This window comes from Phodopus roborovskii, unplaced genomic scaffold, assembly GCF_943737965.1.
Source record: "Phodopus roborovskii unplaced genomic scaffold, PHOROB, whole genome shotgun sequence".
NCBI lineage: Eukaryota > Metazoa > Chordata > Mammalia > Rodentia > Cricetidae > Phodopus > Phodopus roborovskii.
The window spans coordinates 35,399,165-35,408,702 of record NW_026126407.1 but is presented as its reverse complement, the minus strand read 5'-3'; the positions used below and the strand labels follow the sequence as shown (position 1 = coordinate 35,408,702).

General features: G+C 47.4%; 1 protein-coding gene across 2 annotated transcripts in view; it reads left to right on the top strand.

The window, feature by feature from the left end:
• The first annotated feature begins 667 nt into the window (after positions 1-667).
• Ccnjl (cyclin J like) overlaps positions 668-9,538 on the top strand; it is a 54,491-nt gene continuing 45,620 nt past the window's right edge. The window contains exons 1-2 of one of the 2 annotated variants that reach the window (XM_051180917.1): positions 668-803; positions 1,191-1,295. In XM_051180917.1, coding sequence (XP_051036874.1) covers positions 1,233-1,295 — 63 coding nt within the window. In that variant the 5' untranslated portion in view covers positions 668-803; positions 1,191-1,232. Of the gene's footprint in view, positions 804-863; positions 999-1,190; positions 1,296-9,538 lie in introns of those variants that run through there. The other variant, XM_051180919.1, reaches the window with a different exon arrangement.

Below are 9,538 nucleotides of genomic sequence, written 5' to 3'. Positions count from 1 at the left end.
CCTTTATAAGGCTGACTCCAGAAAATGCCTTTCTGAAAAACAAGCATATTAGAAGGGCGTTCTATCCCGCAGCCGGCCATAAGGACTGTTTCCTTGCAAGGCTCGGCATGGATGGGATGCATGCTTAAGAGCACAATAAAATACTCAATGAGCCCTCTTTATAAGGAGGAACTCGTGCGTAACCGAGGGTGGCTTTCTGGGGCTCCGGTGGGAATTGTTCGGAAATCTACCTCCCCATCACAGGACAGGCTGAAAAGAAAGAAAGACAGGTGGAAGCGTCTGCAGGTTGGCAGGAGAAGCGCATGCGGAAGTCAGAACTTTCCGGGGGCGTCCCGGCCGCTGGTTCCACGCGCGGTGAGCGCAGGTGGCGCCGTATCCCGGCGCCCCGGGATCAAGCCGGTGCGGTGATTGGGGACCCCCCGTGAGTCATCGGAAAGGTGAAGCCTAGTTTTTCTCCTGGGCGAGGGAGGAGGGTGGGCAGGAAGCTCAGCCCAGCGCCGGGGAAAGAAAAGACTGCCATTCCCAGCCCCCCGCCCCGCGGGGCGCAGGGCGCCGCCGGCGCATGCGCGAGGCCCGGCCCCCAATTCCCTGAGCAAGGGAGGGAGGCCCCCGGCGGCCCGAACTGCGAGCCGCGGCGGGACCGAGCGCACGCAGGGGCGCGCCGGTGGCCGGGCCGGACGGGCTGCGGAGGCGCCGGTCGCGAGCACGCGAGGCCAAGGGCCGGACGGCCACCGGAGAGCACAGCGCGCCCGGTGCGGAGAGGGACCCGTCACCCGCGTCTCTCCACGCGGGGACAGCGATGCGTGAGTCTCGCCCCGGCTCGAGGGCAGGATGTGCGAGCAGGACAAAGGCTGGGCGGCGGGGGAGGAGTTGGGGACTCAGAGCCGGTGACCCAGCCAGCCCCAGGCGAGCTACTACAGCCGGCAACTTTGCAACTTTTGCAGAAGGGAACGTTGGAAATTCTGCAAGTTGTTGCACACAGTTCCAGATTGCCCCAGGTTGGGAGGACGGAGAGAGTGGAGGGGGACACTGCTGGCTTTTCAGGACAGCGGGCAGCCGCCAGCTCCGCTGAGCGGGGCAGGAGGGGGCGCCAGTACAGGTCGGGGACAGGGACCGGCAAGAATAAGGGCGACCGAGGGCGGAGTGGGGAAAGAGTGTCTCCGGCCACTGAAGCTCCCGTGTCCTCGCAGGGTGCGCCCCGAGATCCCGGTAGCCTCGGATCTGCGGTGGTGATGGATGAGCCGTGGTGGGAAGGGCGCGTCGCCTCGGATGTCCACTGCACCCTACGCGAAAAGGTCAGTCCCTCCCAGCCCTTGTCACTCGCAAGGACTGGATATTTAGAATCACTTTCGCTCTTGTGTACGTGTCTTCAGGACGCCCCGCGTGGGAACTCGGAACTCTTGTTGCCTATTTGTGCGCCTGCCCTTTTACCTTCATGGGGGAGTGTGCTCTTCCTCCAAGGAGAAGACCTGGAGGTCCAAGAACTTGAAGTCTGTTTTTCAGGAGAGCAGAGCTCCGGGCAACTAAATGGAGAATAGTTATCCCATTGGATTTACCTCCGGAAATTTCTTTAAATGGTATAAAAATGAGCTTTAAAAATAATATGTATCATTTCAGTGTGTAGTTCAAAGACACATGATATTTTAAGGAAAAAAAATAGACTGGTGCATAGCTCAGTGGTACAACAGATGCCTAAAAAATTTTATGTAAAAGCAGTAAAAGTTGCAGTTCGGTAACAAGAAATATTAGGTAGTTGGTGAGAATGCATTGTTAAGGTTGGAACTGATTGAACTTTAAAAGCCAGGCCTGGTGGGTGATCCCAGCTCTGTGGAGACAGAAGCAGAGGGTCCCCACAAGTTCAAGGCCAGTGGGAGTCATCATGATGAATTCCAGGAAGGACTGGGGGCTACATAGTGACACCTTGTCTCAAAACAAGAGAAAGAAAAGAAACACTAACTGGAAGAGGTTGCAAACTAGGAAGCCAAGGGAGAGAACAGAAATCCCCCTGCCAGTTGGCCTTCTGTGGTAGAAGGTGGGGATGCCTGAAATGTGATCCTGGCTTCCCTCCCCTCCCCTCCCCAGGCTGCTGGTAGCTGCTGGGAGGCTGGAAAAGCCCAGTGGACTCGAGGCTCCCCTGTGTTTCTTCCTTCCTATACCAGGCTGGCAAGGGTCTTTGGACAATTGGTGTGAAGTATGGAAGTGAAACTACTGTAACAAACAGCTAGAAACTGGAGAATATCCTGCACCAAAAATATGTTCTGTAATGCTGGAAGGGTCCCGAAGATGATGTTTCTGTCTTGTTTCTGAGACTAGCTGTATAGTTATTGTGCGGCACAAGCACTTCTCAAATTTACGGTCCTGTTGCCTCAGTTTTTTGGAGTGCTCTGAGCTTCCTCACAGTGTCCTCTTCCGTGTCATCTCCCAGGAGGGTCTGTGTCCTTTTTCTCATAGGAGCCCACCCTAAGCTGATAAGACTCGGCTACACTTCAGTTGGTAGACTTGAAAGGATATGACTTTAAAGTAAGTTCACATTCTCAAGTTCCAGGTGGGCATGAATTTAGGGGAGAGGTATTCTCAACTAGTTTGTCAGCCAAATGTAGGACAGAAGTTGTCTTATGTGGATCTGTGCAGAACTGGGTCTCCCTTTTAACACATGTGTACTCAGTGTCTATGGCAAGCCTGTTTAAAAAGTCCCCTGATTCTTGTGGAGGTGCCTCCCCAGGGAAGGGGTAAGTGTCTTCCAGGCATAGAAGTGCTTTGTTTTTTTGTTTTGTTTTGTTTTCTCTTTCTCTCTACCTACACACACACACACACACACACACACACACACACACAGTTTTTCCCATGTTACTTGGCTCTTTCCAGAATAAAATGTTCCAGTCTGGAAATCTGGAGACAAACTTGGGTCCTAATAGTTCTTTTCAAAAGCAGGTTATGATACTGCACACCTTTAACTAAGCATTCAGAGGTTGGAGGGTCAGAAGTTCAAGGCCAGAAAGCAGGGCCAAAGGAGATAGGGGTTCTACATGAAACAGTGTGTTCTTAGTCCTGTTCTACAAGTATTGGCTGAATACAGGTATTGGGGGCCATTGGGGAACTTGCCTTCCTGATTTAACATACCTCAAGAGTTTGCCATTTCTGCACATAGCTTAGGACCGGATGGGAAGAGAAAACTCTGTGGAAACAATGTAACTCAGAGTTCAGTTGCCTGAGACATTCCAGGCTTGAAGCTGACCTTAGGGTCAAATCTCATTAGTTACAATGTCCCACTTCCTCCAAATACTGCTGATGGTATTCTTACTGTATTTCTTCTCCCTCTTCAAAGATGTTTAAGAATGTTTGGCTTGATGGAATTTTGAGTGAAAATCACATGGTAAAGGGACTGGAACCCCAACTGATCTCCTCTCTTTGAGGAACAAGGGCTGGCCCATTATCTTTTCCAGACAGGGTGACTTTTTTTTTTTTTTAAATTAGACATTAACTCTAATAATGTGTTCCTACTACTGCAGAACAACTTTCCAAGAGCCTGGCACACACTGGACATTCACCCTTTGTTGAATGTTGCCAGCTAAGCACAAAGAATGTTTGCATACAGGCTGTTTCGATTGTTTTTGTGGGGCTACTAGCAGCCATCCTCTCCGGATGGTGGCAAGGGGCACAGGTGCCATCTCGGGACCAGTGGGAGCCCCACCTCATCAGATGGGAGAGTCTGGTTAGCATCATGTAACAATATGGACAATTTAGCACCATGGAAATGAGTCTTGGTGTTGTATGCCAACTAGTAATGGTGGCATCTCCTGACTTGACTGTTTACCTTCTCTCAGCCCAGATGCTATGGTTCATTCTTCCCCCATAACCAAAATTCCATTGTGTCACTTCTTTGCTTCAAGATCTGTTACTCTTCAAATAAAATTCCCAGGGGTCTGGAGAGATGGTTCCACGATGAAGATTACTGGCCACTCTTTCGGAAGATACAGATTCAATTCCTAGCACTCACACAGCTGCTCACAACTATGTGTAACTCCAGTCCTAGGCCATCCAACTCCTTCTTTTTCTGGTCTCTGTGGGCACTTCGTGTATATGGTGCACAGGTACACATTTAGGTAAAACATCCATACACATTATGAATAAATACAATATTCAAATAAACTTCCCAGTCCACACTTTTACCTGGACTTCCTGACGTAGCCTCCCTGGCCTATTCTCTTATCTTGTCTCCATCTCCTTCCCTTGGAGCCACACTGACTTCCTCTCTGTCCCTTGAACTAGTCAAGCTTCTTCATGCCTCAAGGCCTTTATACTGACTGTTCAATGCAGTTTGTGTTACTCAGTCTGTCTCATAGTAGCCTCCCACTAATCTATTATCCCCCCCCCCCATGTCACTATTAGATCACTCTGTTCTATTCTCTTTATAGCACTCACTAGTATCTGAAACTGGCCACTCCTAGTTTGCTGTCTTTCCCCTGATTCTAAACATATGCTTCACCAGAGTCCACCTAAATCTGTCTCATGCAATTCTGGGGCCTCCATGTCTAGAATGGAGCCCTCCCTATATGTTCAAAATGATAAAAATGAATCATTCAATAGCTTCTTCTATAAACTGGGGAGACATATTTTATAGGGATTTAAAGGTCAAGGGAGACAATCTAAGAATATGATCTATGTGGAAGGTGTGTGGCTGGGGTGTCCTCTCTCCCTTAGGATAGGTATGTGGGAGCCCAGTGGACCCCTTCATAAAGTAAGCACTCAGCTAAGACTTGGGTTGTGGAGTCTCCTGGTGTCCCTAAATGTGTCAGTGATCATTTTATATATGAAAGGCATTTCAGAGGTCTAGAGACATGGCTCAGTGGGGGGGAAAATACTTACCTTGCAAGTGTGAGGACCAGAGTTCAAATCCCAGCATGTACATAGAAGCCAGGCAGGCATAGTAGCCACTTGTAATTCCCACACTCCAGAGGCATAGTGAAGGTATTCTAAGGGCAACCAGGCTAGCTGGACTAGCCAGAATTGGCGAGTTCCAGGTTCACAAAGAGACCTTGTCTCAATAAATAAAGGGTGAATAAAGAAGACATTTCAGTGTTAACTTCAGGACTCTACACATATGTGCACATTCATATACACACATGCATACATGCCACACATGTCCCAAGTTTTTTATTTTAAGGTATCTTAGCTGTGTGTGGTAGCACAAAACTATGATGTCAACACTTGAGAGGGGAAGGCAGAAAGATAAGGAGTTCAAGGCCAGCCTCAACTACATAGGAGTTGGAGGCCAACCTGAACTACATGAGAACTTGCCTCACCCTCCCTCCCAGAAAAAGAAAGGTGTTGTCATCTCATGGTGTGAAAGTGACATGGTAGTTTGCTAAAAGCCATGTGTCTAGTGAGTGCAGGACCCAGGAATGAGATGGCTCATCCAGACACCTTCCACCTAGCCTAGAGGGGATTGAGGAACAGACTGGGTGCAGGGTGCCTTTCTACCAAAAGTCTCTGGGAAAATGTCTCCCACTTCTCCCTCTGCAGGCCACCTCTTTCCCACACCAAGCCCTTAAGTACCTCCTTTGGTCCTCCTTCTTGGTTCTGCAGCTTCCACGGAAGACCCCTGGAATCCTAAAACACACTACCCCCTAGCTTTGCCCCTTCTGACTTGTCTGCTGTGAGGCGAACAGTAGCTATAGCTCCTACAGGGAAAGTTGTTTCTCACCTGTTCTCACCTGTGCTCTGAGAGAAGGACATGTGGAGGATGATGGTGGTGATGTTTTTTTACAGTCCATACCCTTTGAGTATCAGATTAAAACCTAGAGCTATTTTTTTTTTTTTTTGGTCCCCCAAAGAAAATTCATCCTCCTGAATTTCAGGTTAATACAGTCTTCAGTCTTAGGTTCGCGTAAATTTGGATGTACATAGAGGTAGGTCACAGATAGCACTTCCTTGTGTGTCTCAGCCTCTCTAATATAATTTTGCATTTACTTTTCTATGGTCTTTGTCATCCATGTAGTATCTACTCCTTCAAACTCAGCTGTGAGCAGCTTGTAGGCATGAGGTATGCCCTATGCCTTAGCATTCCCAGTCCAATGTCTGGTGCAGAGGGACCTTAGGGTCCACTGCCCTGCCTAATACAGGCACAGCATGCTGAGTACCTGGAGAAAGGAACTTGGTGGACTTCATTTGGATGTGTTGAATAGCTGTGCAGAAGTGTTTTTCTATACCTAGTCTTTGGCATTGGGCGGGGGTAGGGTTGGGGTTGGGTGTGGGTTCCTGGTTCAACTAGAGCAGACCATAGTGCTGGCTGAAGTGTCATACACTGGACCATGGGGAAGGTACCTTCTTAGCTGCCTAGACACCTGAGTACTGTCCTCTCATATAATGCTGGGTGGGGTCATAAGAAAGTAATTAGCCACAGAGATAGGTGTCCTGACCTGAACCAAAGTACACTGTAAGTATCCTGGGAAAACAACTGCTTATTGAGCTCAGACAACAGGAATAATTTCTCCCAGACCTTAACCAAGACAACCATTTCCTGAACTTAATCCCCCAAAGAGCAGCAAATATAGACTAAGCTTGCCCTCATCCCCTTTAGATGTATGTCCAGTTTATAGCTCTTACTCTCCAACTAGGAGGGAGGGAGGAAGTTATGAAAGCAACTAAAGAAAATAGTTAAGGACAACTTTCTCATGGCTGTGATTTAATGCTGGCTTGTCATAAATACCTGACTTTAGAGGTTTTGGGGATGGGTTCATCCCTCCCAAACTCACAAAGTCACCCCCCCCACCTTGACATGACATAAGAGGTCTAGCTTTCTGGGCTCTCAGGAGCCTACAGCCTAGAGGGTTTTCTTCCGGGCATTCCTGTCTTCTGTAATGGAAGTATGAGGTACTTTAGGGTCATCTCACCCTGCCCTAGCATGAGATCTGTTCAGTACCGTATCACCAGACGCATTTCTTCTACTTCCTGAAACTACTTCACTGCACACTGAGAAGGCCTTGCCTACGTGAGACTTTTTGTTTGCACTGTGGGGGATCAGACCCAGGGCCTGCAGTGGCTAGGCAAGTACTTTCCCACTAAGCTATGTCCCCAGCTTTGCAAAAACTATGTCTTGAACCAGTGGATTAGTAAAAGACATTGTTAGTAGTTTATGATTGTGATTGCATTTATTACAATTATCTTCCAACACCGTGACAAGAAAGATTTGATTCAGTGATGAAACTATTGCAGCTGCTGTACTTACTATAAATTTTACACCTTGCTAACATCTTGTTTACCTACCCCCACCATTTTGGTTCCAGTGCTGGGATTCAGCCCATTTTACAGATGGGGACCTGTAAGGTGCAGAATGAATAACTATCTTAAAGTCACTTTTGGAAAAAAATTTTTTTAGCAAGGACTGGAAACATAAGCTGGGCTGGAAGGGGATTTAAGTTCTGTTGTCCAAGACACTGTAGTCTGTTTTGTTGTGCCATGGTCTCAAAAACTAATCTTTTCCTAAACCATGCTCAGCAGGCTGTGTCAGGAAGACCACCATGAGTTTAAGAACACTCTACATTACATGGAGGCCTGCAGGTCATTCTGGGCTATAGAGTAATATCTTACCTCAACAACCACAAAGTAAATAAATGAAGGGATAAATAAATAAATAGGACACAAAGGTAAGGAATTCAACTCAGCAGGGAAGAGTTCTTGCCTAGTATTCCAGAGACCCTAAGTTGAATTCCTAAAAGAACAAAATAACTGGCCAATAAACAATATAGTCCAACTTGGGTATTATTGACCATTTGGGTTTCCCACTGCTTTTCCTCTTCTGGGTTTCTGAACCCCTTTAAACACAAAAGGCCATTTTCCATACATCTGAGTTCCCCAATAAAAACATCCAGTTCCCTAATAAAAAGATGTCCTGGCCACTATTGATGGTTGCATCTGCCTAGGGTAGATCTAAGAGCATTGGTCTTGACAGGCCCTTGCCTGGTATATCAGCAGGGCTATCTCATGGCTATGGTCTTCAGTGCCACTCAAGGCAGCTTCCCTTGGTGGCTCCCTCCTGGAAGCGTTTGTAACCTAGATGATAGCACACAGAGTGTTTTCCTGCTGTCTAAACTGCAAAGCTGACTTGAGCTACCCAGGAGAGGGACACAGATGGGATGGAAGACTGATCATGGAGGATGGAAAGCTGCTGGGCCTCAAGGTACAGGTGTGTCATTCCAGATGTTTGGGAAGCTGGGTCATTCCGCTGTCCCGCTATGCAGCCCTTGACTGGAGTGAATCACATCTGTCTTTTCATTATGTGTGGATGTGTGTGTGGTACTGGGAATTGAACTGAGGACCTCAGGTGTGCTAGGCAAGTGCTCTACCACTGAGCTACATCCCCAGCCCTTTTTCTTTTTTTACTTTTTGATTTGGGGCGAGGTCTTACTAAGTTGCCCAGGTTAGCCTGAATTTTGATCTACTTGACCCAGTTTCCCAAACATCTGGAATGACACACCTGTACCTTGAGGCCCAACTCCTTGTAAGTGTTTCATAAGAGGACAGTACAAAATCTGAATAAGGAATCTGTGTGCTCACTTGAGACCTCCATTGGGTACAGCACCCAGTGGAGACTTGGTCTCAGTGCTTCTACCTAAGGAAGCCCAACTCTTTTGACTTCTGGACTATATATACTGCCCCTGAAGAAGACAAGGGTGTGTGCTTTTAATGACTCTCCGGCCTCTGAAGCATGCTATACAAAGACTGGGCGGGCATTCAGGTTACCAGGGAAGCCTGTATTCACGAGCTAAGTGAAGGCAGAACTTACAAGGCTTTGGCTGGCCCTGAGCCTTTGCCCTTGAGTCTTTCATCCCCTTGGGCAAAGGAAATGCAGGCAGAGTTTTTCTGGAATGTGAGCACCTGACAGAACGAGAGGACACTGAGGTTTTTACACACATGCATGCACGCACGCAGGCACACACAGGAGAAAGAGAGAGAATGAGAATGAAAAATAAACACAAGAGGAATTAGAGAGACACAGTGGTTAAGTACACTGGCTGTTCAGCTCTTCCAGAAGACCCAAGTTCAATTCCCAAAACTAACGTAGTAGCTGACAGCCATCTGTAACTCCAGTTCCAGGGGATCCATCCTCTCCTGGTCTTCTTGGGTACTGCACTCACATAGTACACAAACACAAGTATCAGGCAAAACACACATATTTAAAAAAAAAAAAAATCCAGGTTAGTTGTGAACCTGTGATCCTCCTGCTGTACCCTTAAATCCTGAAATTATTGTGCCACAATGTCTAGCCTGTGTCTTTAAATATTAGTCAACACTGTTCACAATACTTTATAGTTGCATCACAATTTGACTGTCCTCTTTGCTCTAGGATTAAGTTCCAATGCTTACTTGATATTGTCAAGTTCAAGTGTGACTGACATGCTGACATATACATATCATTCTTTTGTGATTCATCTGTCCCATTTTGCTTTTCTGGAGTCTGTTATAACAGCTTGAGCAGCCATTCTGCCCCTGAATGCCTGTTGGGTTATTTCAAGTGAATCACTTAATTGTCTATAGC